The sequence below is a fragment of the Aspergillus piperis genome, assembly GCF_003184755.1.
Source record: "Aspergillus piperis CBS 112811 unplaced genomic scaffold BO85scaffold_15, whole genome shotgun sequence".
Taxonomy (NCBI): domain Eukaryota; kingdom Fungi; phylum Ascomycota; class Eurotiomycetes; order Eurotiales; family Aspergillaceae; genus Aspergillus; species Aspergillus piperis.
The window spans coordinates 720362-748097 of NW_020291605.1; the positions used below are offsets into that span (position 1 = coordinate 720362).

General features: G+C 49.0%; 10 protein-coding genes across 10 annotated transcripts; 6 read left to right on the forward strand and 4 right to left on the reverse strand.

Annotated features, from left to right (window-relative positions):
* Positions 1–985: 985 nt before the first annotated feature.
* BO85DRAFT_490189 (uncharacterized protein) lies at positions 986–4711 on the forward strand (the record flags this gene model as incomplete). Its single annotated transcript, XM_025663648.1, has 2 exons — positions 986–1652; positions 4608–4711. 2 exons carry the CDS (start codon positions 986–988, stop codon positions 4709–4711), a joined length of 771 nt encoding a protein of 256 aa, XP_025513569.1.
* A 76-nt stretch (positions 4712–4787) lies between these two features.
* Positions 4788–6933, reverse strand: BO85DRAFT_78590 (Iwr1 domain-containing protein). Its single transcript, XM_025665660.1, has 3 exons — positions 6691–6933; positions 5205–6557; positions 4788–5133 (listed from the first exon to the last, which is right to left on the reverse strand). The coding sequence occupies exons 1-3, from the start codon at positions 6755–6757 to the stop codon at positions 4925–4927; spliced, it is 1629 nt and encodes a 542-aa protein (XP_025513570.1). The 5' UTR covers positions 6758–6933; the 3' UTR covers positions 4788–4924.
* A 590-nt stretch (positions 6934–7523) lies between these two features.
* BO85DRAFT_78653 (putative differentiation regulator (Nrd1)) lies at positions 7524–10553 on the reverse strand. The gene has a single exon (XM_025665661.1). It carries the CDS (start codon positions 10161–10163, stop codon positions 7662–7664), a length of 2502 nt encoding a protein of 833 aa, XP_025513571.1. The 5' UTR covers positions 10164–10553; the 3' UTR covers positions 7524–7661.
* Positions 10517–12393, forward strand: BO85DRAFT_461275 (uncharacterized protein; the record flags this gene model as incomplete). The annotated part of the gene is made up of 7 exons (XM_025661775.1): positions 10517–10592; positions 10722–10802; positions 11251–11352; positions 11753–11922; positions 11983–12069; positions 12153–12190; positions 12309–12393. 7 exons carry the CDS (start codon positions 10517–10519, stop codon positions 12391–12393), a joined length of 639 nt encoding a protein of 212 aa, XP_025513572.1.
* A 174-nt stretch (positions 12394–12567) lies between these two features.
* Positions 12568–14764, forward strand: BO85DRAFT_451438 (asparagine--tRNA ligase DED81). The gene is made up of 3 exons (XM_025660591.1): positions 12568–12657; positions 12774–14434; positions 14516–14764. The coding sequence occupies exons 2-3, from the start codon at positions 12837–12839 to the stop codon at positions 14640–14642; spliced, it is 1725 nt and encodes a 574-aa protein (XP_025513573.1). The 5' UTR covers positions 12568–12657; positions 12774–12836; the 3' UTR covers positions 14643–14764.
* Positions 14765–15939: 1175 nt separating this feature from the next.
* Positions 15940–16347, reverse strand: BO85DRAFT_376727 (uncharacterized protein; the record flags this gene model as incomplete). Its single annotated transcript, XM_025656234.1, has 2 exons — positions 15940–16222; positions 16304–16347. 2 exons carry the CDS (start codon positions 16345–16347, stop codon positions 15940–15942), a joined length of 327 nt encoding a protein of 108 aa, XP_025513574.1.
* A 5314-nt stretch (positions 16348–21661) lies between these two features.
* On the forward strand, positions 21662–21983 carry BO85DRAFT_461278 (uncharacterized protein; the record flags this gene model as incomplete). Its single annotated transcript, XM_025661776.1, has 2 exons — positions 21662–21814; positions 21867–21983. 2 exons carry the CDS (start codon positions 21662–21664, stop codon positions 21981–21983), a joined length of 270 nt encoding a protein of 89 aa, XP_025513575.1.
* Positions 21984–25020: 3037 nt separating this feature from the next.
* Positions 25021–25395, forward strand: BO85DRAFT_78925 (uncharacterized protein). The gene has a single exon (XM_025665664.1). The coding sequence runs from the start codon at positions 25125–25127 to the stop codon at positions 25335–25337; it is 213 nt and encodes a 70-aa protein (XP_025513576.1). The 5' UTR covers positions 25021–25124; the 3' UTR covers positions 25338–25395.
* On the reverse strand, positions 25396–26878 carry BO85DRAFT_79128 (uncharacterized protein). Its single transcript, XM_025665666.1, has 3 exons — positions 26553–26878; positions 26334–26393; positions 25396–26186 (listed from the first exon to the last, which is right to left on the reverse strand). Exons 1-3 carry the CDS (start codon positions 26756–26758, stop codon positions 25454–25456), a joined length of 999 nt encoding a protein of 332 aa, XP_025513577.1. The 5' UTR covers positions 26759–26878; the 3' UTR covers positions 25396–25453.
* On the forward strand, positions 26879–27680 carry BO85DRAFT_78896 (uncharacterized protein). Its single transcript, XM_025665663.1, has one exon. It carries the CDS (start codon positions 26999–27001, stop codon positions 27284–27286), a length of 288 nt encoding a protein of 95 aa, XP_025513578.1. The 5' UTR covers positions 26879–26998; the 3' UTR covers positions 27287–27680.
* Positions 27681–27736: the final 56 nt, after the last annotated feature.

The following is a 27736-nucleotide window of genomic DNA, read 5'->3' on the forward strand; positions in this document are numbered from 1 at the left end:
ATGGACTAGGGTTGAAGGAACAGACGCGAGAATAAACCCCAGCAACAACAACAGGAGACTACTACTACCACTGCCACCAGTGGACGAACAGCCCTCCCCTCCTACAAGGCTTTCTCCTCTTTTCCAACCAATATACTACCCTCGCAGCTCCCTGCTGGCGCAGGCGCTACACATCACGCCGGTCACCGTCGTGTACCCGCCGTAGGAGTGACTCTCCCCACGACCGGACAGGGGGCGCAGTCACTTCGGCCTCTATTACAGGCCAGGCAGTCCCAGAGGTTTGGTACGCTGCATGGGTTAAGAAGAACTAACAGGGACCCTTGGCCACCATTGCCCTCACTAAAAGTCCAACCGGGAGTCTCGTGCGGCGTTGGCGATGCTTTAAGGACTGGCTTGTCCTGGGAAATTAATCGGTTCAACAAAGCTTCTCATTCCTCCTTCTACCCTATCCACGTCACTTCCTCTGGCTCTCCCAAGAATTTTTGTTTTTTTCCCTCTTCCTCTTGCTCCCTTTCTCTTTCACCAAGGCACACACCAGTTGTAAGGTAGTGCAACTGTGTAGAAGCGCCTTCGGCCTTTGCTGAAAGAGACACACCCAACATCTGTCACATTTCTTGATTTGTTTTTATTTTTTATTTTTCATTTTTTACTCCTTCCCTTTTTTTCTTCTTAATCTCTTACTATTTTCCAAATTTCTTATTTCTTTTAAACTCCTCCCCACCCACCCCCCTTTGGTGCTGGCCTCCTCTGGTTAGTCCAACATATTCACAGTGGGCGAGAAGTCATCGTTACTTGCATCTTCGTCAAATATACTTGGTCTCCTCTGGCGGTTGTTCCTTCCCTTCACTGGAACAACTATTTTTGTCTCCGCACTACTTCCTCCACCCTCTTACCACTGGAACACCATCTTCTCTTCCCAAGGAGAAAAAAAGAAACACCCCACTAAAGCGTCTATTATTATTATCGCTGTTATTACACATTTACCATGGAGACTCTTCACGAGCGGCCACAGGCAAACTACATGCCGGCTTCTCGTCAAAGCCGCATGGCCATTGATTCTCTATTGAATCCATCATCAGAGAGAGAAAGTACGAGCTCTCGGATGCATTACAGCCACCCAGGACCACAACTGTCGCCTCTATATCCTCCCAGTCCCAACCAATACTTTTATTCACCCTATTCAGATGGCCATCACCCCTACGCGGAGAGCTCTGCATCATCCCAGGACGCAGCATTTCTTCCGTATCGACCTCGATCGGCCGAGTCATCGCCCGGCGCATACTCGCGAGAGCGATATGACTCGGTTTCCAGCAGCTCCAGCAATGCTCCGGAGCGACGTCGACCTCCTCGACCGAAGTACGAGGAAGAGGAAATGTACTTCATCTGGTACCACCGCGTGGATCTCTGCCAAGAGTGGAAAGAAGTACGTGAAAGCTTCAACCAACAATTCCCTAGCCGGCAGCGCCGGGGCTTCCAGGGTATCCAATGCAAATTCTATCGCTTCATCAAAGAAAAGAAGTGCCCGACCTTGCGAGAGCAACGGCGTCTCCGTGACGGTGACTTTCTTCGCGAGGGAGCGGGTCTTGCCGCTGAATCGGGGGCCCCGCGATTCGGTGTGGTTGACTGGGTGGGGATATGGTATCCATGGATGCGTGAGTCGAAAGAGGAAGTTCTCAGAAGACGCATACCCAGGTGAAGGAGAAAATAAAAAAAAAGAAAAGAAGAGGGGGAAAAAAAGACCCTCCTTCACACACCTCCACTTCCTCACTCTTTCCTAATGACCATCCGACTCGACAATTTTGATGTCTTTGAAAATTGTTTTTATTTTTCTATTATTTTGTCTGGAAATTCTCTGATACAACTCACGGCCGTCCGAAGATACCTCTCTGTTTAATTCCTCGATTTCCCCTCTTCTTCTCCTATCCTATCCTCTTTCTATCCTCATTTCTCTTTATTTCTTTTGTCAAATTTCATTTCGCTCTTTACGTCGGCACAAATCAGCATGTTATGTTACTATTACTACTACTACTACTTGGGAGGCTATCTGATCTTTGCTTGCATACATGCATTTTACACACATGGCTAAGGGTGGGTTGGTTCTCATCACTTTTTTGTTTTTTAACACCTTTGAAAGGGTTGGCTACGGAAATAACAGCTACTGGGACTATGGACAATCATCAATATAACCAGATTATTCTTTCTATCCATCTTTGTTGTACGGAACAAGCGTAGAGGAACGCATGAATGAATGCGCGAATATTTACACCATGGGAATTCCCAGCCGCGAATCAGGCCATATTGTAAGGAAGCCTGCCCACTCTGTTGTCATAGACTCTTTTGGCACTTATGTCCGATGGCCGAGAGGTAGTGAATGGTACGTATGGATACGGGTGTGAGTGTGTTAGATACGGTATTTTATGTATAGTGTGTATGGTGGTTACAGATAGTGAAGTATGCTTGCAACTAGAAGATTTAGTTGTAGTGTAAGTCAACTCCATACGCCATGTCCAAATGGAATGACAGTGGTTTAGACCATCTTCTATACTCAAAAGTAGAACCGTATATCTACTTTTGCCTGAGAGATGCTTTTTATGGGTGAGACGTGGGTTATAGATATCTGCTTTGAAGTATTGACTTCAAATGCTGACTATCAGTGTAGCGAAATAAGTATAGTGTTATACCTGAGTATACCTTGATGAATATATCAGTGAGATTGGGAGACGGAATAATACACAAGTGGTAGACTGACCGAGTGTCTATCTGACTTATCTACTTATTATTTCCTCTGTACCTGGCTGGGCACTCGACAATCTATCAGACGTACAAGTGAAATGGTAGTTAGTAGTTGAGATTATCTTTAAATAGCGCATTAAGCCATTGTGGTAGGAATACTTTACCCTCTACCTACGTATGCGAGTTATAGACAAACAAGTACCATGTGGAATTGATATCCAAGAGTATTATAGTAATATATGCACTACAATAATAGTATAACTAGCACACGCTACCCAATCTATAGTCTAGTATAGTAGAGGAGCTTTGATCTCCTCACATAGCCACATAGTGGGGGTTTCACTATAGGAACTATCCTCGCTTATATATGGTTGATCTTATATGGGTTGACAGAACTGGGATGATAGCTAGATAGTATTCACATGTTTATCTCATGAAAATGTATACTTAATGTCTAGCTTATAGGATTTCTATGTATACATCTCCCACGTACTCTAACCAGCCAAGTCCAATTCTTCCTATCTGTACTCGATATTTTACACCGTAATACTTAATACTCCAAGCATAGTATACATACACACACCTCCCCCCAATCTAGACAATACGAGAGAGAAGAAGAATCCAAAGAAAGAAAGAAATGGAACCATCCAATCGCCGATCCCCTCACCTCACCAACCCAGAATAAGTATTTTCTTACAATCCGAGACATGACAGGTAGACCCAAGCAGACGAAAAAGAGACGCGTGGGAAAAGAAAATTCTAGTCTAGTCTGCAGACCAAATTCATGCTGATCGAAGGATTTTCTTTTTTTCAGATCCCGAACGTACATGAAAGTCAAACCCAAAAAGCAACGCAGGAAAGAAAATAGGAATAGGAAATGGAAAAGAGAGGTGTAACCTGACCCTGGTCTGACCTAACTTAACCTAAAACCTACAAATGGTTATTCATTTAGGCGGGTGGATGGGGGTGGATGGATGGAAGGATTTTGTTGCAGATAAATGAGGATTACTTACTGCATGATGTGGATGCACAGGCCATGGATGGAATTCTCGGCATGTAGAATAGTACATACAATACATCATACGTATATACTTACTTACTTACTTACGTACAGCTGTATGAAGGAGGGAAGAGAAAAGAGGGATCGATCAGGTGGGTTGGACAAGATGGAGGTGTTGGGCGTGGATGAGTGGTTGGCTTGTTTTGGTTGTGCATGTATGTCTTACTAGGTTTTTCAACGTTTCTTTTTTTTCTTATTTTAGTCTTTTCGTGATATTATTAATTCTTTTAATTTATTTTTCTTCAGTTCTTCTTCGCTTCTAGTTTCAATGCCGAAAGATGAGCATGACTAGTACTCCCGTATAATACGATTGTTCAGAGAAAAGTTAGAAGGTTCTAATCTATCGTATTATCAGATGACAGGGCGAATGATATCGGCTTGAGGATTGTTTGAAGGATTTGGACCCCGCATTACTTCGGTCCGTTAGAATCTTATTTTGGAGTCTGTGTGTTAAGGGTCGTGGGGGGTTAGAAGTAGTAAAACTGAAGGAGGAGGGGTGGTGGTGGTGAGATCAGCTTAATCTGCTGCTCTCGTGGTTCTTACTGCGTTGGGAATGGGAGGGGGAAAAAGGGAAACCGAGATGCTGAAGGATCGATCATTTTTCTCCCCGGAGGAAGGGAAGGAAAGGGAAAGGAAAGAAGGAAGGAAGAATACACCACTGCAATTCTGAAACGGTCCTTACTGGCCGGAGACATCGGTCGACTTGGCTTACGGCCTAGTCCTGTCGTCGCGGCCCAGCTCATCCTGCAGCAGCGATGCGGATGCAGATTATTTCTGCAGAGGCATGACGGCTGCTGATCTTGCGGTGAATCAGGGCCCTACGTCGATGACTTCAAGGACGGCAAAAGAGGTCAGTCGAGTCGATTCGAGCCCAGCCTCATCGAGGAGCTCGTCGTCCTCGTCGATTGCCAGCAATAAACATGGCCTTAAAAGTACCATACATACGATGAATTCCTCAACCCAAACGAGGCGTGAGTTCTGCAGACGCAGCCACCCGAGCTAGTCTCGCTGCCTCGTTGTTCGGTCAGCCATGCCCCCATTCCCTGCTCACTTGCTTCCTGATTGATGGCTTGTGCGTGTCGCCCTCTGTGTGTGTGTGTGTGTGTGTGTGTGTCACCGTAATCCCTCCGATCACCAGCTCTCGTCGTCTGAATCCACGTGCGACCGAAACCCGAATCCACTACGATGGCGCCCCTCACTGGCTGAGTCGTCAAAGTCGAACTCCTCGTCATCAGACCGAGCGTACGTCCGGTATTTGTTGTAGATAGCCGTTGGATCATCCTCTTCATCATCCCACGACAATTCCTCATCTGGATAGTCATTTGCGGGATTATTTTCAGCTGCCCGGGATCGCCCGTGGTGTTAGCCTTGTCTGCAGAAGGTCCTGCCAAAATTGCGATCGACTGCTTACCGTTCGAGTCTGCATCCTCGCTATCCCACCGTTCCTCGTCCTCATCGTCTTCGACAAAGTTCTCCCAGTACTCCTCATCCTCCTGCGTGATGACGATAACTCCAATGTCTTGGCGATTCGCATCAATGCCATGCTGCCGCAACCAAGCCTCTTGGTCCGCATCCAAACCAACTAATGGGTCCGGAAGCAGTCCAGTGTCTGGGAGTGGCTTCCGTATGTACGTGTCGTAGACGTACTCCCCGTCGCTCTCGTCCTCTTCAGGCCCCGCGGGCAGAGTGTTCGCCGCCTCTTCAACTTTCTCGACTGGCCCTTGCATCACTTGTGCGTCCGAGGCTCCCGCACGATGCTTATTGGGCGTGCGCGGTTGGTATTTCAACGGAGGCTTGGGCATCACCGAATGAGGCCGAGACGGTCTCGAAAACTGCGACCCCGATTGCTGCGTGTAGTCTGTTTCGGTGGCCGTCACATCCATTTCTGAGTCCAGCTCCAGAGCCACTTTCTCCAGTTCCCTTGCCAATCGTTCCGACTCATTCTCCCAATTACTCTGATGGGCCGCCTCAGCCTCCCTGTCCAGCACCTGTGAGATATGCTGCTTAGCAGCCGAGATCGCGCTCTTACGCTCCTCTCTCCATTTCTTCTCCGCTTGGTTCACCACCGGCCGCTTCCTCGGCCGTTCGGGCTCGGAGGCCAGAGCGCCCGCAACCGTCATGCTTGCCTGTTCATCCACCTGAGCAGCAGCATCAGCAACCATCGACGCCTGTCTCGAATACGGCGTGCGCCTCAGTTTCTCTACTAGCACCGCGACCGCGCCATCTTTGCGTTTCTGGACACCACCGCCTGTGCTACGGAGCGGGCTCATTGGCGTAGTGGATCTAGATATCTGGAACCGGCGTAGAGATTGCGTCCGTCCCGGCGAGGAAGCCAGGCTTCCTCTCTCACTGGATGCAGATGAAGCTACCTTTCTAGCGGCATCGGTTCCACTAGAAGCTGGAACAGCAGATGGGGTCCCCGGCTGGCTTTCTGTAGGCGTTGAAAGCAAGGCTTTTCTCAACTTCTCCTCATTTTCTTTCCGAGCGTTCGCCAGGCGACGTTCCTCGCGGAACTCTGCCCCAGGAGACGTGGCTCTTACCAAGGGGACAGTTGCTCCTGCACCAGCGACGCGGTTGGTCACGCCCCCAGTAGTTGGATAGACGGTGTTGCTCACCGACCGCGGAGTAAGCAGTTTTCTCCGCGCTGCTGAGAAAGAAGAGGGGCTAGACGAGCTGTCTTCATGGCTATTGCCACTGATCTGAACTCTTTGGAAGACAAAGTCCGTGAATCGACGCTTAGTCTGATGCAGCTCTGACTGAATGTCTGGAAATTGCATTAGCGTTGGCAACTTGGTAAAATGATCAAAAGCAGACGGGAACTGCTAGTGATATTCTGCAGTTGAGGGGCCTCGTCACTAAAAGAAGGGCCGCTCATGCGACGAATCAAGGAGTCTTACATAAAGTCTCGACCGGCTCCTCTTCTCTGCGACGCTTGATATTAATTTGTTCTGGAGGCAAAGACATTGTGCTTCAATAGAGGTGTGAAGCGGCCTTTACCGTGTCGTCAAAGAACGGTGGTGATGAAGGACCTCGAGGTGGTGGTGAAATGAAATGATGGTGATCGCAGCGGCTTCGTTTGGTTCCATGGTACATCTTCATCCGGCCTAGCGCGACCAAGCGGGTATATGCTCACGTGATAGCAGTGTTGACGCATTACCCAATGCGGTAGCTGCTACTCCGTACAATTTAGTACTACAGTTCTATTGGGAGTATTTTGATATTGTGACCACATGTCTGTCATTTCTTATGCACTGAGCACTCTTCTTCTCGTCTTTCTTATGTTCCTTGCTGGCGGATCCACTATTATCATCCTGGATCAATTACCTCCGCCGCTATATAAACCCTTGTCGTAATCAAAATGCAACAGGGGAGCTCTATGCTCGGGATTAGTTCCGTTGAATGGCATCACATATGCAAATAAGCAGCCTGAGACATCAACAGACCCCACCGAAACTGGTCTAGGATCTGGCTGCGATCTCACCCGCCTTCGTAGCCAACTGGAGATCAGAAACGGCAAAATGGCCAAAAAAAAAGCAGAATCAAAGTATGGAAATGACAAGAAAGAAAGGCAAAAGAAGATGAAGAAGATCATGCCCAGCTAGCAATACATAGGATGGTATAGGAATAAAGGAATATTAAAATCGGTAAGAGGGGGTTGCCGAAGAAAGGAAATTTGCACAATTAACAGAAAGAGAGAAAAGCCAAAGTGAAGTGAAATGAAACCAATACAAAGAAAGAAATCAGAATGGAGACATCGAAGGAATTAGCCAAGTGGCAAAGCAATATAGGTGGAACAGAACGCAGAAGAAGAATGGCTATGCTCATCAAGTGGAATAGCGGGCATCACCCTTGCAGCGGCAGGGTGCAATTATTTAGCTCCAATCTCCTCCTCAGCCCAGCCGGGCAGCGAACTCTCGTTCTGGATGGCCAACCCGAAGCCGGCATGGCTGAGACCGCCTAGAGCAGAGGTGAAGCTTGAAAAGCTGCTTTGCGGCTGATGAGCAATTCCGGAACGGGGAGGCTGGCTCGAAACAGACCCGAAAGGCTCCTGAGAAAACGATGGCAAACTCACGGCCCGGGAATGTTGCGCCCGTGGCACATTCAGGCTGCTGGTGCTAGCAGTAGCATGGTGGCCGGGGCCCGTAGAGCCGTTGGTTACATTCAAGAATCCGTTGGTCGACGGCTTGTGTTGGTGCAACGGGGCCTCGATGCTGCCGTTGGAAAGCTCACCAGTGCTCGCGCCATTGTAGAGCGACTGCTGTTGTGGCGGTTGAGGCTGGGACTGGAGACCAGCTAAGGTCATGGGGTCATTCAGCCGGTTTTCCTGCTCCTGAGCTTGCTGGGCGGACATTTGGTTGAGGTACATCGTCAAAGGATTGTTTGCACCGACATTCAGAATGCCAGACGGGGATGAGACGGTCTGCAGGGGATGCCTGTGGTGCTGACCATTCTGAGAACCCGTAGACCCTGGGGCAGGAGACAGCGCAGGATGAGTCGGGCTAGAGCCCGAGCCAGATTGGCTTAGGTTCTGCTGGAAGCCATTCAAGGCTGGAGAAGGTGACTGAGGTCCCTCAAACCCGGACCCATTACGACCCTGCGGACCTCCATTACCAGCTTGACGCGGGGGGTTTCCGCAGCGATCCTTGCCAAAGTTGATCTTGAATCGCTTGTATTCGTCGCGGTTCCGCATCCCTTCAATCGCCTTGATGGCATTGGCGATGTTGGTGAAATTGACAAATGCGCAGCTCTTTTCACGGAGCGTGTTGACAAGCTCGATCTCTCCATATTCGGAGAAGTCTTGGCGAAGGCGCTCCTCCGACCAGGTCTCATCAAGATTACCGACATAGACATTACGAGAAGCACCGCCACTCACGGCCAGGGCGATAGCTGGCGGAAGAGGACCGGAATGCTTACCCCAGCCAATCTTCAGACGACGGTTATGAATCATGAGGCCCTGCAGGTTGCTCAAGGCGTAGAATGATGCGGCTGACGTAGGATCAATGAAAGTAACAAAGCAAATATGCTTATCGGGAATATAGCGAATATGATGCAGCAAACCACCACGTACAACGTTGCAAATCTCCTCGATAGTCGTTTCGGGGTGAATGTTGCCCAAATAGATGGTCCGGTTGCCCAAGTTGTTGACTCCGCCGGCTGTGGTGGCCACAGCTGCGGCGGCCACAGATTGCTGAGCGAGTGCGTTGGTGATCAAATCACGGTCCGCCGAATTGAGGATGTGTGCATAACCAGGGGCAATACCCAGGAACTGAGCTGCATTTTGCTGCTGTGTTTTGGAAACATAAGCGCACCGATCTTTGCCGTAGAACACGCGCCTGGGTGCCTGCCACTTAGCCTCCTGAGGAAGTTGAGAAACAGCCTTCATCGCGTTGCTGATGGACAAGAAGTGGACGAATCCAATCGCCTTCTCCTTGACGATCTTGACGGTATCGATAGGCCCGAATTTTCCTAGCTCCTCCCGCAGTTCCTCTTCTGTCATGTCCTCCGACAGGTTGCCCAGGTATACATTCCGCGATGCGCCGGACTGCTGCACAGCCAAAGCGACCGAAGTAGGCACCTGGGAGGGTTTGCCCCAACCCACCTTAATGTCATTCCCCTTGATGGCAAGCTTCTTCAAGATTGCATCCGAGTGAAAGTGGGTTGCGGAGTTGCTGTCCAGGAAGGAGATGAAAGCACAGTTCTTATCAGGAAGCAAACGAACCGACTCGATTTGACCGCTTCGAACATGGTTCAAGATCTCTTCTGCGGAGGTTTCTGCCGGGATGTTGCCTAGGTATACGGTTCGGCTCGTACCCGAAAGCAAGCCAGGGGTCACCGAGGCAGCGGGACTTCCGTACCCTGCGTTGCCCAGTGGTCCCATCCCACCAACAGGAGACTGAGGAGCTCCCAGCATTTGAGAATTACCTATACCATCCGTCGACATCATACTAGAATATAGGCCAGCATTCTGCGAGGGCTGGGTTGGACTTCCGAGCTGATGGTGACTCTGATGATTCTGGGCATGTGATGAGGCATTCGTTTGAGGAAAGCCGCCGAAATTGGCGAATTGAGGCGAAGCGAATGCAGAAGGAGTACCCGGCTGAAAGGGGCTACCAAGCAGCAGCTGAGAAGGTAGCAGGGGAGTGAAGTTCATGTCAAACGCGGCGCCAGAGGCGGCCATGTTGTCCGAGACGGGAGCAGAGGTATTAATCGCAGGGATATTGGCTCGACGAGCGTTCCGGTCCGTTAGGCCCTGCAGGGGAATATTGTTGGAGGCGTATGCTCCGTGAGAGAAGCCGGTGCTGTCCGCGTTGAGGTGGGAAAACTTGGAAGGGATCAGACGACTCGGAATGCTTGCATCGGAGGTTTGCATGGCGAGGGAAGGGAGCGAGTAGGACACAATTGTCCCCCTAATGAAGGAAAACGGATTAAGATGAGTTCGTGGTCGATGGAAATTAACGATATCACTTAGTCAAGGGGGAGAGGACGTACTAGGCAATCAACACGGTAGGAATGGCCAGGAGAGAGGGAAAAAAGGCCGGGCCCGATGATCACCCCCGAAAAGAGAAGGGGGAAAATAAGGAAGAAAACAGAGACCTGGAGAGGCCAGAATGAGGGTAACCAAACTGAGAAAGAAGAGCAGGAAGGACGGCAAAGAGCACGGAGCAGAAAGACTGCCAATAAAGACGTGTCTAGAAGGGATCCCGCTAGTCAATTGGAATGTGCATGGACAATGAATGGTTGAGTTGGTGGAAACGGAGACAAACCTGCGCTGGTTTAGTTGCTTTAGGGGGCTTTGCGGGTGAGGAGGCCGAGAGACTAAAGCAAGAGTGATGTTGTGCTCCGACTGAGATCCAACCGAGATTAGAATGAGAGGACAAAGATAAAAGATAAAAATAATGATAAAATAAAGGTGGCCCTGTCAAATGAGAGTACGGAGTACTGGAGAGGGAGAACGCCCCAGACCTGCCAGAGTGCCAGGTTGTAGCGGACCCAAACGTTGACAAAGAAGGTATCCAAAGGCCGCCGACAATCCAACTGAAAAGGGATAAGTGGTAATAACAGTAGACGAAGAGTAAAAGAAAAGCAAAGGGAAAGAGAGAAAGTAATTGCAAAGAACAATTAAACTAAAAGGTTACAGCCGCCAGTACAAGTTAAGCGGAAAAGAAGGGTGAGGAAAAAAGAGGGCCCCTGGTAGGGGAAAAGGGGGGGCGCGTGTTTGAGGGACACAGGCGCGATAAATAGTGAGGAGAAAATAAAGATAATAATGAATGAACGATATCCGCGAGGACAGAACAAGAACAACACCCTCCGATTCTTCTCTTGCGTTTCCCAAACTATCTTATAGAAATGCAAGTAAACAGTAATCAAAGAAAATGAAAGCTTATCAGAATATTATCATCAACAACTCAAGTAATTAAAATAAAATCACACTCGAACCCAGGGAACTGTTGTGGGAGAACCAACAATCCCAGATAGTAAAGAACGCGAGGAACTAGCCAAAAAGAGACAGACTGGTACAGGGTCAGGTAAGCAAGGAATGGGCCGAGACAGAGCAGCAAGTATGTAATCGATGTATCAAAGGGGGAGGAAAAGCAGGTGGGTAAAAAAGGGGATTTGCGGCAAAAGGATTCCTCAACCAGTCAATGCTCCATGGTGAACTTGAACCATCATTGTGACTGCGGGAAAAGTCCCAATGGATAATTATAGTAATAGCGTAATCAATTCTTGTGGAGTGAAAGGTTTTAGCAGATCCATACTTTTGAGGCAAAAGATGGGGAAATGGTCTCCATCCCACCATCTGTCATCCGTCGCATGAGCAGCACTAAGCAGCGGCTTTCCCACTCTGAAGCATGCTGCGCTTCCACGCTGATTGAAGCGCTTTGTTCTGCTATCAATCGATCTCAGAATGGGTGGTATCAAGTAGCCTGCCCAAAGCAACCGCTTCTGGTTCGTGTTCAGACGATGGCCGACTAACAAGTTCGGGAGACAGCGTAATTTCGGCCAAGGCAGATGCTGAGAAATCTATAATTCGTTCTATCGCCCTGCAGCAGCGGTATCAGCGCCTCCAGGAGTTATGCCATCCCCTGAGATGCATCAGTTGGGACTTTGCTTTTCCCACATTGCGATCGGTCATTCTGATCATAAATGATTGATCAATCAGCGGAAGTGCCAGAATGCGGGGCTAACAGGAGACTTTCAACCAGCCACAGCGTCTACGAACGATCTGTGTTGGTGGGGTGTCCTGGTCAGCGGCTCTTGGTCCTGACGGACTATGTGTTGATCCGATCCGGCTGCAGAACAATAGGGTCTTGGCGCCTTAGGCCTACCTTCCATGGCGGGCCTTTTTGCAAATGGCCAGTACCAAACTTCGTACAGTTATAACCCTTTCACTACTCCGTACAGAGTTAATGCCCATAGGATTGCTGGTTGAGAAGACAAGAAACATCTTTAGAAGATATGACATGGCAACTGAGATATTCAAAACGGTAGTGCTTTCTGTCTCCATCGGCGTGAGGGGCCTTATCTTAAACATCATTCGATGTGTCTTCTTCTTAGGACTACTTCATCCCATGAAAACCCTCGATTTTGCTCATAACTAATGGATCCGGTGCATAATGACTACTGTACTACATCGTCCGGACGTAAGATTATCCCGGGTCTCCAAGTGGTTAGATAAGGTAGTATCCGTGCTGGGCGGCAGAGTGTATGCCTTATTGATGCCTGAATAATACGTGGGGATATCGGGATCCAAAAATTTACCCCTCCACTGTTCACTTCCACACTGTGCGAGTTGAACATTTTGGCCTCCATTCCCGCGGGACTTGCTGCATAGTCGCCTTCCTGATCAGAGTGCTGGTCTACATGTGAGTGCTTTCTGTCATTTTGTCTTATCACTCAATGCCTATGAGCGCCCGATAAGAAGACTCTCGTGGTGACTCACATGCGTCTCCGCAACACATTTGACTGACATCTCCGCCAGAGCCCAGCTCATACTCCCCCAATTCACTCGCGCGGGCCAGATCCCTACACTTGAGGCACCAAAATGGCTTCTATCTACATTGACGAAGATGTCGGCAGGGACGACTCGACCGCCAACGGAACCGAATCTGCCCCCTACAAGACTCTCCTTCATGCTTTCTTGCAGCACGCCCCTACCGATGGCAACCAGTACTTGACCCGCAAGTCCCAGACTGAGCCCACGGAGGCAGGTGCCGACCCCGCGTCTAAATTGGAGTGGAAGCCGGCCACGAAGTCGGCGGTCAAGAAGGCCACCAACCTGTATGAGCAACGGAAGAGAAAGGCTGCGAAGGAACAAGAATTGGCTATCCGTGAGAAGCAGGAGGCTGAGAAGCGACAGGCTATCCTTGAGGAGGCAAAGAAGGTCGTTCTTACGGAGGACACATCACTTCCCAAGCCCACCAAGATCCGTCTTGATGTGACTGATCCGGCCGTTGTCAAGCTGGGATCCCCCGAGTCTGAGACTCCTGGAACTCGTGTTCGTGTGGTTGGAAGAGTCCACCGTCTGCGTGCTCAGAAGGACGTTATCTTCCTCACTCTGACTGATGGCTATGGCTACCTGCAGTGCGTCCTGACGGGCAACCTGTGTAAGACTTACGATGCCATGACTCTTACTCTTGAGACCTCGATTGCTATCCATGGTGAGATGCGTGCCGTCCCCCCTAAGCAACATGCTCCCAACAACCGTGAGCTGCACGCCGATTTCTACACTATCATTGGCCGCGCTGCTGGTGACAAGGAGGCTATCACCACTAGAGTTGCACCTGATGCTGATCCCCAAACCCTCTATGACAACCGTCACCTCGTCCTCCGTGGTGAGACCGCCTCGTCAGTCATGAAGGTTCGCGCGGCTACCCTCCGGGCTTTCCGTCAGACCTTCGAAGAGAACCGCATGCTGGAAGTTACCCCTCCTGCCATGGTTCAGACTCAGGTGGAGGGTGGAAGCACCTTGTTCGGTTTCGACTACTATGGCGAGAATGCTTATTTGACCCAGTCCTCCCAGCTTTACCTGGAGACTTGCCTCCCTTCCCTTGGTGATGTCTTCTGTGTGTGCCCTTCTTTCCGCGCTGAGAAGTCGCTTACCCGTCGCCATCTGTCCGAGTACACCCACATCGAGGCAGAGCTTGACTTCATCACTTTCAACGACCTCCTCGATCACCTTGAGCACGTCATCTGCCGTGTTATTGATCTGACTCTGGCTGAGCAGGCCACCAAGGCTCTCATCGAGAAACTCAACCCCGACTTCAAGCCCCCTAGCCGCCCCTTCAAGCGGATGAAGTACTCCGATGCCATTGAATGGCTGCGGGAACACGACATCCCCAACGAGGAGGGCAAGCCTCACGAGTTCGGCGATGACATTGCCGAGGCTGCTGAGAGAAAGATGACCGATATCATCAACCAGCCCATCTTCCTGACCCACTTCCCCGCTGAGATCAAGGCCTTCTACATGAAGAAGGACGCTGAAGACCGCCGTGTCACTGAGAGTGTGGACGTTCTCATGCCTGGTGTTGGTGAGATCGTCGGTGGTAGTATGAGAATGGACGACTGGGATGAGCTCATGGCCGCCTACAAGCACGAAGGCATGGATCCTTCCCCGTACTACTGGTACACTGACCAGCGCAAGTAAGTCAAGCCTTCACGAGCCTCTCCCCGTCATGTAATTTGTTTAAAGAGACGTATAACTAATATGCACCTACAATATAGGTACGGTACCTCCCCTCACGGTGGTTACGGTCTTGGTCTCGAACGTTTCTTGGCTTGGTTGTGTGCTCGTTACACCGTTCGCGACTGCTCCTTGTATCCTCGTTTCACGGGCCGTTGCACTCCTTAGGCGCTTTGATGTCATAGACAGAATTTATAGATACATGATACACCGATTCATCACAGATGTGATATCGGTAGTCATGATAATACTCTCTGATATCGACTATGAAAGCAAATCGTCATGTTTCATGAAATCCTGGTAGCATTACAGGACCTATCGTAAAGTATCATTCTGGTTGTTTTTAAATTTCATATCATAACTATATTGTAGCCGTCATTATACGGTCGCTTCGACACCAGCTTCTTATAAATGAAGAAATAGAAGCCGTTGACGTCGACGTACATGAAAGCTGTCGAGTCTGGAAGTGAGACCAGTGTGGGTCGTGATGAAAGTAAAGGAGTACTAAAACTGCGTCTTTTGCACTATAGTCCGTCATAATATCGATCCGTAGATAAACACAGTAAGTAGACAGCGAGTCATCATATCACTGGGAAGAAGTTGACGTCGTAAGTGGGAAAATACTAATAAGACACTGCAAGAAAGACCCGTATTGAGAAGGCACCACCAGAGTCTGCAGCCAAGGATGTTGTTGGTTGGACGCTCAAGGGGGTTTAGCTCCGTTTGACATCACGAGCAGCGACTACTACTACTACTGCCTCTCTACATATGATGATCGATCGATCATTTTCACAACTCATTAGTCCTTATTGTCAAAATTCGAATTGGGTGATCGAGTGCGACAATTAACATGTATAACTGGTTTAGGTAAGTGACGGCTTTCATTGATGGTTTCTCATGCAGCTTCCCTGCAGGAAGCAGCCAAGCCGATAATGCTCGCTGAGCACTCTATGTCACCATAGTGGGCATTCAGAGTCGCGACAAGCACATCGCTATGCTGAGCCAGAAGTGTAGAGGGCAGATATGGATAATGGTGCGTCCAAGGCCGGCCTCCATTGGAAGCGCAAGCTAAGTCCATAGGGACAGTTACCATGGCCCCTCTAGGAATACAGTATGCTAACTGAGATAGACCGGTGCAACAAGAGCCTGATTGCAACACAGTACCTGGTGCGAGACATTTGCTGGTCTTTGAGGATCGTACACAGCGTTCTCTCAGCACACGGCGGCCATCTAAGCTGCCGGTGGCGGCTCTCTCTGGAATGATATGTGAGACGATAGATAGGTAGAAAGAGCCGACTAATATGATACTAGACAGAAAGATATACGAATAACTCGTCTAGCTGTATCCCACCACCCTCATCTGCGTTCAAAGGGGACCAGGAAACCTTGTGAAGACCTTATCAAACGATCATGCGTCATGCAGACAATCTGCTGGAGATGTGAGGCATAGCAGGGTTGAAGTCATTCAGTTCGGGTTGTGATTATTCCGACCATGAGCCCCTTGGGCAGTCTGGCCATCGTTGGCGGAATTCTCAGACAAGGCTGCCAGAATTTGCTGGTGGGTGGCGTCCGAACGAATCATGGAGACCATCTGATTGACAGTGTCCTGGTCTCCATTGCGGACTAATCCTAGAAGCTGTTCGAGGAAGCTTCGATAATAAACCAGTTCTTCGGCGAGTTGGTCAGATGTTTGAGGAGAGTCGTTTGGAGGCTCGAGACGCGCGCTTTGACTGCTTTGGTTGCGGCGACTATTGGCAATAAACAGTCAACCGATACTGTCAAGAGGATACGGGCGAAATAAACAAAGTTGTTAACAGTAAGGTACCTACCTGGGATCGCCGTTTAGTGACGAGCCAGTGTTTTCTTGTCTCATCCTGTTATCCGCAGAGGCGGGAGTCTCGAATCCCAACCTGTGGAGATGCCCCTCGTTTGTTTTTCGTCGAGATGCCTGCTCGGCGGTGGGGTGTATATTATAATGTTGCAGGAACGATAAGGGTCAGATTAGAGAAGTGAAGTGGCGACTGATATCGAGGAAGGTCCAGGCTGAACAGTGAGTGCCCCACAAGACAAGGAAATCCGTCGATCTGGTGACAGGTGTACTCCGTAAATATGGGTGCCTTTTGATTCCAAGAGCTTAGCCGAGTTACCAGTGGAGGCAAGCTATGCCCAGGCTGCTGATGCAGTGGTTGACCACGCACTTGGGTACTGCCGCCCAATGGCCCAACAAGAATCTTCCGCTTAATGGTGGAATTATTGAGAGGGGATATCAGAGGCTGGGAGGAGACAGCTGTCGGGTTGGGAAGGGGGGAGTGTCCATCCTCTGACCTAAGCCACGCGAACAGGGATTAACTATTGGCCAAGAGTCAGTTCTTCATTAGGGTGTTCAGCAGATCGATCACAGGCCCTGGAGAAGCCATAGGACGGTATTGCAGAGGCAAAGCCCAGAAAGGATCATCATTGCGCTGTCCTGACCGGGCACGGTTGCTCCCTCGATGGTACCCCATCAGACCAGCACCATATGTGACCATTTTGCGGGCGACTTTGTTATCCGCAGGCACATTTGGCCGAGCGGGCCAGTCAAGAACCATGGAAGAAAGCTACCCGCAAACACAGAGCATTGTCAGGTTAGGCCTGTTAGTTGGTTTGGGGGGATCTTTGGTACTGTGCTCGCGGAGAAATCTCCCAGCCAATCCTCGCTCCCTCTCGTCTCCGCCGCCGATTCGGGGAAACATCGCTTTCGCTTTTGTAGTGCACGCTAGATCATCTGGTGCCGTGACTATACGTCAACCGGGTCACTGGCCTTCTCTCTTCCCTTTTTTCCTCCCCAAGACCGTCTGGTCATTGCAATGCTGATCCTTTATACCTACAATATTATGTATCGAATGTGGGAAGATCTCGCGATGCAACAGCCTGGCTCCAAGTCGGCGGGCAGCCGCCACCAGCTTTTGTGGCTATTGTATTAGCCCCCGTTTTTGACTGTGGAAATGCTTCACTGCCTGGCAGAAGAGTTTGCTTCTATGGAAGCTATGAACTGACACTTATGTAACAGGCGTCACATCAAATACTTTCTCTCTCGCAGACCTGCATATCGATGACGAGGACTGAGTGGAATCGTACCTGCCGAGAACCAGAATCACCTCCTGACCTCGAATTTATCGCGACAAGTTTGTCGAAAATCGTCCTCCCGCAACAAGAAAAGAGATATGGATCCAAAGTTTGGTGCCATCAGCATCATGTCATCTAGGTTCTCAACGGTCCCGCGTTGCGTTTTGTTGTCAACTTTAAGAAAACGGCGATTGTTTGTCTTCGGTGGAAACACACTGGTAGTGGCTGAGGGTACCACAGTGGTATCAAGACACGGATTCATCTTCGGGTTTGACTACCCCAATATATACTGGCAAATTCTCGATTTGGCACAAATACACGGCATAACTGGCTTGTCAGTCCTCTGAGCATTCTGCTCGCAGGCATGTCGGGGTATACACAATCCGCCTCGCAAGTTTCACACCTGTGAAGTGTCTCCTCTGAGATCTGAAGACTTGCTCCAGTCATTCCGATTATCGAGTGAAACCGAGACGTGCTTTCGGTCAAGCTCAGTACACTCCGAAGAGGGAAAGAGAATACCACAGGAAGCGCGATGATCTTTGGTTTCCAACTGTTAGGCTTTAGGCACAGTGAGGGCACCTCGGATCGTTTGCGCGAGCACCCCATCGGTTCGGTATGCTCGTAAAGCGCATCTAGGACAATCTGCCGTATTATACCAAAGACGTCTTTCTATGGAACTGAAGGTCGTTGCTTGTGCTGGACTAGCATGGGTGGTAAGGACCCCTGTTCGAACGAGCGCCAAGCTTTGTAGTCTGGCTCGATTTGACGTGCAGATCTAGCGTCAATCTTCGATGGTTTCATCACAATGAACTCAGGCATCCACCAGATCTATAGCTTCGTTGCAAGTCTGCAAAAGATACACGTGGTGCTCAGGACTTCACTTTATATGACTACCATCTGTTGTGTGACTCCAGAATAGTTTCCTCGCTCGTATCGCAATCGTCAATCACGCTCGTGTGTTGAATCAGCGACTGAATATGCTGTCATATGTTTGGTTACGTCACGGGAACTAGTGCGCTTTAGCATGAACGTCAGGCCTGTCAATGTACAACTCCGTTCGATACGCTTGCATCGAAGGTGCCATGTGCGACGTCCTAAGTTTGATCCGTACAACCAGGTCTGGCTTTCTTGATCGGGCATCAACATTGGGCAGAGACTCCACCGATTGAATGCCGAGTGTAGTGCAGTCTATCGAGTTTGAAATGATTGGGTGATGCTGATAAATTAGTGGAAAGGTGCTATTCCAAGCAACTGCAAACCAAGCTTCGTTCGCGCTTTGGCACGCCTTGTCCTGTTTAAATGCCAACATCTCGGTGATCAAGGCATCGGGTCGACCCTACAAATTGTCCAGACCTGCCAGAGTCCATTCTGGCGCTCCACCGGCGGGCGGGCTGCTGTAATAGTTCGGAAGATGTTATGAGAATCTGGCTTGCTTCATTTCCGGGGATTGACCGGATTCGCAACGACAGAAAGTCCAATTGCCCGCCGTGAGAATACTGGCTATTGTGGGCGTGGGCAAGACGTCTCGGAAGTAGAGGTAAGAGCCAACTGTAGAGGACTATATTTCGGCTCTGACGAAACCACATGCAGAAGGCGAGCGTACGCCCAGTATTGTCCGTGCAAGCGCAAAATTTTGCAGAAGCCAGAAATTTGTGTCGAAAGCGAAGTAGTCTTCGCTTACCGAACGATTTTCAGTCTCTCTAGTAGATCAATCACATTCGTGGATTCTGCTCCAGGTTAGGCACTGGCAGCTAAGAAGAAGCAACCATAAAATCTGAAGGAGATGAGGAATACCTACCCGGAGAGAAAAGGGGGGCGGAGGGAGCAGGGCAAGGGCAGCAGCAACCAGACGAACCGGTGGTTTCTAGCGCCAAGGTGAGTGCCCATTAGCGAAGGAAAATACATCCAGGAATCCTCATTGGGCAACTACTGGACGCCTCCGAAGTCATCTCCCGAACGCGAGGGAAAAGGTCATGCGTTCTGGAAACGCTTACAAACTATCAAGGCGCATGCCGTGAGAGGATAAGTGTGAGAAGTTTGTTTACATCAGTACCAACCTTATGGCTCAAAAGATCAGTGCGGCCTTCACAATGCCGGCGGACTCCTCGCCTTTGACAGCTCTTTTATGACATTGCGGGTTAGCGATGCAAAGTATGGCTTGTACCAGTGAAGACTTGTCGACTACACCTGTTCAGCACTTCTGGGCATGCCATGAGATGTTGCAATCCAGAATTTGCAAAATCTGACAGTCAACAACAGACCTTGCTCGGTGTCTCGATTCGGCTGGCATTCAAAGTATACCGGTGGAGGCGCTCTTCCGCGTATTTATTGCGAGCAATGAGAAACCCAACAGTACGTCGCAGAGTGCAGTACTCTGCCTGAATAGGTCATTCTAAGGGAAATCCATGGCCATACTGAATGGTCACTGTCGACTTGAAAATTTGGGAAGAGCGATGACAACAACGGCAAAAAGCAAATATTTACTCGGTCCCGGTCGTTCTTTGTGAGAACGTCTACTGAACCATGTCTCGAGGCGGAGCCCTGCGGCCCAGTCTCAGCCAGATGTGCTGGCACCATTCCGTGAGCCTGCTGCCATAGCCTGCCCTACGGAAATTGTTTCCGGGCCACAGTGGAATCTGGCAGCCCATTTTTTGGGCCGGTTATGCAGCAACCTACGGAGGAACATATGCCTAATCTCGTACTAGTGCAAGTCCATCCTCTCACTACTCCGTACAGGCTACGAAGATATTCGAACTAGTCCACCTTAGCCCCCCATATGCAGGGTCCTCCAGGATGATATTAACCAAGATAGGCATCCGAAGCTTGCATATGCAAGTCATGATCAGCTTAGATGATGCTTCATCTAAGCTGAACGTGGCCAGCCGAAGAAGTGTCCCTGGGGAACTTGCCACCTGGTCTACAACTCCTCAGGGGTGAGTTGACTCGCGCATTGTCCACGCACGTCTTACCATGTCAGAATTTGTGGGCCGCCCCCTTTTAGTTTCTTCATCACAACCCGCTTTGGTGTATGGATTAGGTGACATGGTTTGTGTTAATAGGATTACACGTAGTTTAGTAATTTCTGCCCTGAAGAAAGTACTTTACCTTTATTGGATTAGCTCGACGGGTTTGAACACGTCTACGGGGGAGACTAGGTTTTCTTCACGTATTCGTTTTATTACTATGGTCAAAATATATGAACTGCTATATATCTTATGCCATGTCAGTGATGAACTATGATGTGTATCAGTACTATGTACATTTCCCAAACTTTCATCTACCCTGTAGTATGTATGATTAGCTGGACCGAAGTATAAAGTTAGTACTACTTTTCTCGTGCATTAATTGATCTTCGTCAATGCAAGCAAGATAAATGACGCTGTTCGAGCATGGCCATACTGACATTATTACATAACCTTTTGATTATACTCACTGCAGTGCCTTTCTCCGAGGACCAGTTTAGTATAATTCCTACAGTTGTTTTGTTTATTTTCCCTTGCTCCGGATAATTATCCCTGTATATATAGTTATGCCTAATATGCGTGGCGCGAGAAGCCCTTCCGCTGGGAATGTGAGACATGCCATAGGTAGGTAATCGGCCACAGCCACATATTATTCAGCCACTCGCAGGATAGGGATATTTCCTGGGAGATATAAACGGATGTGTTCTGTGTTATTTCCAGGAACACATTGAGGAGTGATGGGAGATAAGGATTGATCTCTGAACAGAACGAGTCCATACCGATGTTGTTGACGTCCTTTTGCTCTGCTCCCGCCAGAGCATACCAAAACTCGTTGTTATGGAATTCATGCTCGTAGGAGAGCAGCATTCTTTGGACCTTGTTTCCTGAGCCTTTAGCATAGGGACGCGACACAGTAATAACAGGTGCAATTTATCCCCCCTTGCTTCGCAAATAGCAAGGGAAAACGGAGCACTTATAAAGCAACTTATGTGTCGCTGCCACCCATGTATGTGATCGCCTGCATGACATTACCTATACTTGATTCTGTCTTCTTGCCGAACTTGATCGGTGTCCACTCCCTCGTTTTCAGACTGCCACTCATTTGATCAAATTAGCAAGATGCAGCTTACCGGTCTTTTCGCTACGGCTTTTGCCCTCCTCGCATCTACTGCCTATGCCCAGACTGGTTCCCAGGGTACTGATACTGGAAACAAGTTTTGCACAGGCCAATGTCTTCCTAAGAGTTCCGATCTTCCCTGCAGCAATCCGGAGGTAAGCACATCCTCGATGCTAGGCATAGAGTCCTCATTAACCGTTATGGCAGTGGCAAGCATCATTGGGTTGCTACATCTGCTGCCTCGATAATGATAACGCGGGTGGCTTTGCCGACAGTCTCCCTGACGATATTCTTCCTGACGACATTATTGGCGACGATGACTGAAAATAACCCACATGTCCGCCACTTTATGTCCCAGATCGGTTGCCGTGTAATCCCTATAGCGAAATTATCGGGTTTCTTGTGCTGTGGTCAAAGAAGTATCAAGAATCCGGCGTCCTGGGCATGTACATTATGTTGCAATGTGTTGTATTGATTTCGTCATAGATCAATCCTTGCTTGTATGTGTATTGTTTTCGACTCTGAAAACAAAGACCTCTCGTGCCTAAGACATGTTAATCACTGAAGACATTCCCGGTAGTGTGGGTGAATTCGCTAGATAGTTCGTAGGCGTGAGGTTTTCGACTCGGGGGCTCGTAGTTGGAAGAGTAGCGCGCGCGTTGCGTAGCCGAGACCATTGAATAACATTGACTGCAGATGGTCCTTCGACGGCACACTGCGCCCAGCACGGATGCTATCGAGCCATAAGCAATAGAAGTTCGTTCCTATTGCAATTGTATTATCACTTTCGCCTATTTTGACCCCTTGGCCTATCTTGATCTGTTTCACGCCGCGTGTCGGTTGCAGCACGCCTGGTACTGTCAGATACCTTAGGTCTTCGTTCCCGTGCCGGTCCAATCAAGTCTTAGTAGACAGAATGACATTAATGCAGCCCTAGTCACTTCAGAAAGGATGTGCTCCCGCGACGCATCTGGTCAAGCATTTTCTCATCCACTCTGCATTGTATTGTATCCTAGCTCTTCACACCCCAACGCTGACAATATATCATGATTTGTGCGTTGCGATCGTGCCCAAGCAACGTCGTTCGCCGGTGCTAATTGAACCTAAGGGGTTTATCGGTCGTTAGACAGTGATTCCTGCTACTGCCGGCGTCAACATCAATATGATCTCCTTGTATCTGAGGATAGAGGCTATGAATGCCGACCAATCGCCGCCGGATTTGGGTTATGCAGCGGGTAGATTGTGCACTGAGCAACGTCGTTGTTCGCATTGAGCAGAATTGCTGTTGGCTTGTTGGTAGAAGCCAGCATTCAGCCTATCGTAGCATAATTTCCCTTCCAAGTACATGTCTCGTCCTTTAAATCTAGGCATTCATTCTACCATCTGTCTTGTTCATTGATGACATGCAGCAAAATATGCACCTGTTCCTGTCATTGCCGACCATGGGACATACCCGGCCGAGTGGATCAATCTGTGTAACTAGCCTCGAGAGTTGACGGCGTATGACCCCATAGTGATACAACTGCAGATGTAGGTATTCAAGGTATCTCAATCTCTCGTATTGTCGAAGTCATGGGTGATTGGTTCTGCCGAAGTATGTCGTTCGAAGGAAAGTGGGATTTGGCACATCTGGTCTGCGGGCTCTCCGGCTCTTCGTCAGCGGTAGGTTAGCAAGAATCCAAGAATAGCATCGTCTTGGACACGGAGCGAGAGGTAGACACAGCATCTAATCCCATGGGTAGCGATAAGTATATCTGCTGAAAGACACTTGTTCTTGACCAGGCATTCTGTGGCCTTCATAGGACGAGGTGGAGTCTTCGAACAGCTTCATAACTATTGAATAATCCAGGCTGTCTCGTGTCCAGGCAAGTCAGGGATAAGTTCTCCTGTGTGGTAACAGAATCTGAAGCATTCTACTCTCATAGAAGCCACTTTCGAGCCTGCAGTACGTTCCATCAAGTTTTTCAAAGGGCGCAACAGGGCAGACGAGGTCGGAATATCGTGAGGCATAAGAAGTACTTCGACTCCCACGTATTGACGGGAACAGGAAGGAAAATCCTCGGAACCTAGCTCTTTTCTGATAGATGAGGACAACCTGGAGCCCGAACAAGGAGGTCTGGGAGGGGGCTAGGAGAGCAGAAGGTGGAATTTCTGAAGCAAACGTAGTCGATGGATGGGGGAGACGGATGCATAAACGAGATGCAAAGGACAAGGAAACCTTGATGTTCAGTATTCTGATGCTCATTCGATGCGGAATTTGACATCGGGCTGATGACAGGATGGAAAGAAAGAAACAACGGGACGCTCGTAAGATTCAGTTGACGGGGGATGGATGGAAATCATTTCCGGCTGGCAGGACAAATGTGCTTGCCGTTCCAGGAAAGCTCGCCAAACTAACCTTGGTACCTTAGCTCTGTTGCGCTTGCTACTAGCATTCAACAAATGAATCTGCTCTATTTACGAGTTCCTTTATGATACGAGGTTCGCTTCAAGTTGCCGAATCTAGGCATTTGAGAATCTCAGGCTGCAGTAGAAGAGGAGAATCTGGGTTTCCGATGAACTCATCTTGCAAGATTGTACCCCTATTTTTGAGTTTCCAAGAATGCTCTAATGCTAAAGCATCCTTCTATGAGCTGACTATTCATCTCTCAAGAGTTGGATTCTTCAACGCAGGTCGTTAGCAGACATTCAGAGACGAAGAAGACTGATAGGCTGAAGATACTACTTAACATCGCTGAGTGGATAATGGCATTTCTGGGTCCTCACAAGAGGGTTAACCCGCACCAGAAGATGCACCAGTTGCAGACACCCTGCAGCTATATAAACCCATGTCTAGTGCTTGGCTGACAGCTTCATCGCCTCTCCTAAGTTCTTTTGCTCTTTTGCCACCAAAATCTTGTCGTTGTGAGGTCCAACGAATGTAAGCGTATATATCCCGCAAATTGAAGTATACTGGTATGAAAACGGGGCACATCCAGGGACAGGAATCTACTCCGGGCTATGATGCTCAAAAGCTATGCTATAGTACACATCAGGAGCAGAGAGAATGTTGGGGAGCAGGCGTTCATTACTTAGTAGGTGAACTGCATGTTATTAGTTTGTATGACCTGCACGGCATTATGTTGTAGCTTATTCGCTAAATAAGCTTTTTGTATGATTCATGTATAGCATTAGGATGCTGCGAGCAATTATCCTCTCTTTGCTGGCTGTTACTTGCCACTCGTTGAATGCATAACGTTATACATCATTGTATGTATGTGCTTAGTCAGTTATACTTCACAATACAGGGCGCTCGGCAGTGGCTCGGCAGTACGGTTAGTCTTTGACAGCAGCTAATTAACCTTGTACACACTATGGGTACCCCATGGTCGGTCTAGTGGTAGATCACAAGTTGTTAGGTAGATTGTCCAATAAATAACCGAGTCTTGTTCAGTTCTATATAGAAACACCCGCTCATCTATACATATGCGCAAAGTCCGTGTGGTATTAAGAATCTATTTAAGCATCCGCTATGTGCTCAATGTCCAAAAGGAAGGTGCCGCTTCCACGCCTATCATCCATCGCTTCGTAGTACTCATGCTGGCTCTAATGCATTCGTTGTGTTTTTCCCGCTCAATATTTGCATACACCAAAATGACTGACAATAGAAACCAAAAGAAAAAGAAAAAATCAAGATAATGCCTTGAGACTAGCCCTTTCCATGACCCACATGCACGACATCTGAGCGCTTGCAATTTCGACTAATGATTGTAAACTCAGTCAATTTGGAAAGCGTCAGAATCGTGACGGTATGATCACAGAGTCTCCTCCAGGGAACGGGCAGGTATATCAGAGGTCGGCGAATCCAAGGCCGTCTTCAGGGTGGGCGTCTTTTCACTGGGCTTCTCATCCCATAGCGCACTACTGGCGGGGAAGATCGACCCATCGTTGGAGATGTTAACAGCAGGGGCATCTTCCACGCTCACATGCACATGAGGCACTACCAAGTCGAGCCCTTTCGAGGCGCTTGGGCAACCAGACATCTGGGGCTTGTGCCGAGGGGGCAGTGGACGATAGGCCGAGTCATGCATATAGCTCATATAGTCCGACCCGTTGCTGCTCACCGACGATGCAGCTGTGGACGGCGTGTGCATCAGTGGCGGAACAGACCCCGTAGCACTCCAAAGTGCCGACAAGCTGGTCGAACTGCGGTGATCAAACCGAGGGCGCCTGACCGGCATCATAGTTTCATCACGATGAAACTGGGAGAGGTAATTCCAAGCCTCTGATGACGCCAGAGAACTGGCACCGGATCCCATAGGTATCACTGGCTTCCATTCGGATGGATCCTGATCCGTCTTGGCATCATTCCATTCGCTGGGTATCCTGGAGATTGAGGATCTGGCGGCACCTTTCGTGGGAGTCATGGGTGCTACAATCATTCGAGGAGACATAGGAGGAGAGGCAGGTGGAGTTGTTGAGGAAGACATGGAGGAGTTTGATGAGAAGGAAGCTGAAAGTGGTTTGTGGGAGTCTTTGCGGCGACAGCTGCAGAGATAATGTGTTAGAAGAAAATTATTGAATGGAAAGAGATATCAATGAGACAAAGAAAGGGCTAGGGGGAACTGGTTGGAATTTAAACCAACAGTGGAGGCTGTGCACGTCAAGGCTGTGGCGCGATAAGGAGTCTCATACCTTTCGCTACAATATAAGAGGGAATTGTCAGGCACTGTTATCTGCTTCTCGCACATGGCGCTGTAGATCGGTTAGCTTCGATTCTGGAGATAAGCGATCATTTGATATGCAAGGGGAATAAGCGACAAAGTTAACGGGGATGTGCGAGGATTGGCAAAAGCAACCATGCTGGAGAGAAGGCAGGGCAGCAGATACTGAGATGTAGCATAACACACATACCAAAAGTTGAGAAAGCTAGCCGCCATCTCGGGCTGCCGGTCGTCGTCCAACTCTAACTGCTTGGTGACTTGTCCAGAGCCTAGTTTGGATATAGAGTGGTTGACAAAGGATGTGCCTCTCCGATGTAAAGCCGGCCGTGAGTTCCTCAGCTTAGGGACATTGGAGCCCGAGGAAGTGCGGCGATGGTGGTTATTGCTTTGAGTCATGGATGGCGGTGAGGATCTGGTTAAGTATAAATATGACACCGGTCCAAAAGAAAAACCATCTATCTGAAAATAATTCGGCGATGGTACCTTGCGCCGAACCGCGCCAGTTGTGGAGCACGAGAGCTTGCCCCCTATGGGGTCAGAAAGTATGAGGGATTTGCGTCTAGCAGGGATCCAACTGCACAATTGGTTGGACCAATGGCCTCGCACGGTAGTACTGAATGATATAGTTTCGTAATAATGCCTCAGTCCTCGTTCAGCCGAAATGGCATGTGCCGAATGAATCGAGCTGAAACGGCAAGGGAATACACGCCTGAGTGGTTTCTTATTTTTGAGAAAACCCTGGCAATGAGAGGCAAATATGTAGCGGGCGAACGCCAAATTCTTTGCAATGACAGTAACAACGATAAGCTTTTTTCTTTTCTGCTCTGTGTGTATCTGCTGTGGTACCAGAATTGGTCAGATAGGTCACAAATGAAACCAGTCTCACTAGTAGTACTAGTACTAGAACGTTGGTGGCCCGGCTGAGGGAGCGTTATCACCGGCCTCTGAGTGGGGAGAGATAAGGGACAACAAAGTAACAAACGGGTAATCGACAAACGAAAGGGAAAAAAAAAAATCGTAAAGGATAAATATAGCTAGGAAGGGAGACATACATACCAAAGGAATGGCAGTGTATTCTGTTTCCCCCTTTCTGCGATTTAAATCCCTCTTTGTTTTCTTCTTGGTTTGGCCCCTTTCTTATAAACCAGTGTGCCGTCTTCTCCAAGGTACACCGCACGTGCAATGGGCCTGATACCGAAAAGGGCGGGTGTAAGTAATGCTAAGCGGGATTATTGACCGGCGGTGATGAGAGAGAGTATCGTGCAGCCGACTAGAAAGCAGAAAAATCGCTCGGAGAATAACTAGGCGATACTGAAAGAGGGATACCGAAGGGAGCACCAGATCACAGGCGCCGGGACGGTCAATCAATTGTAT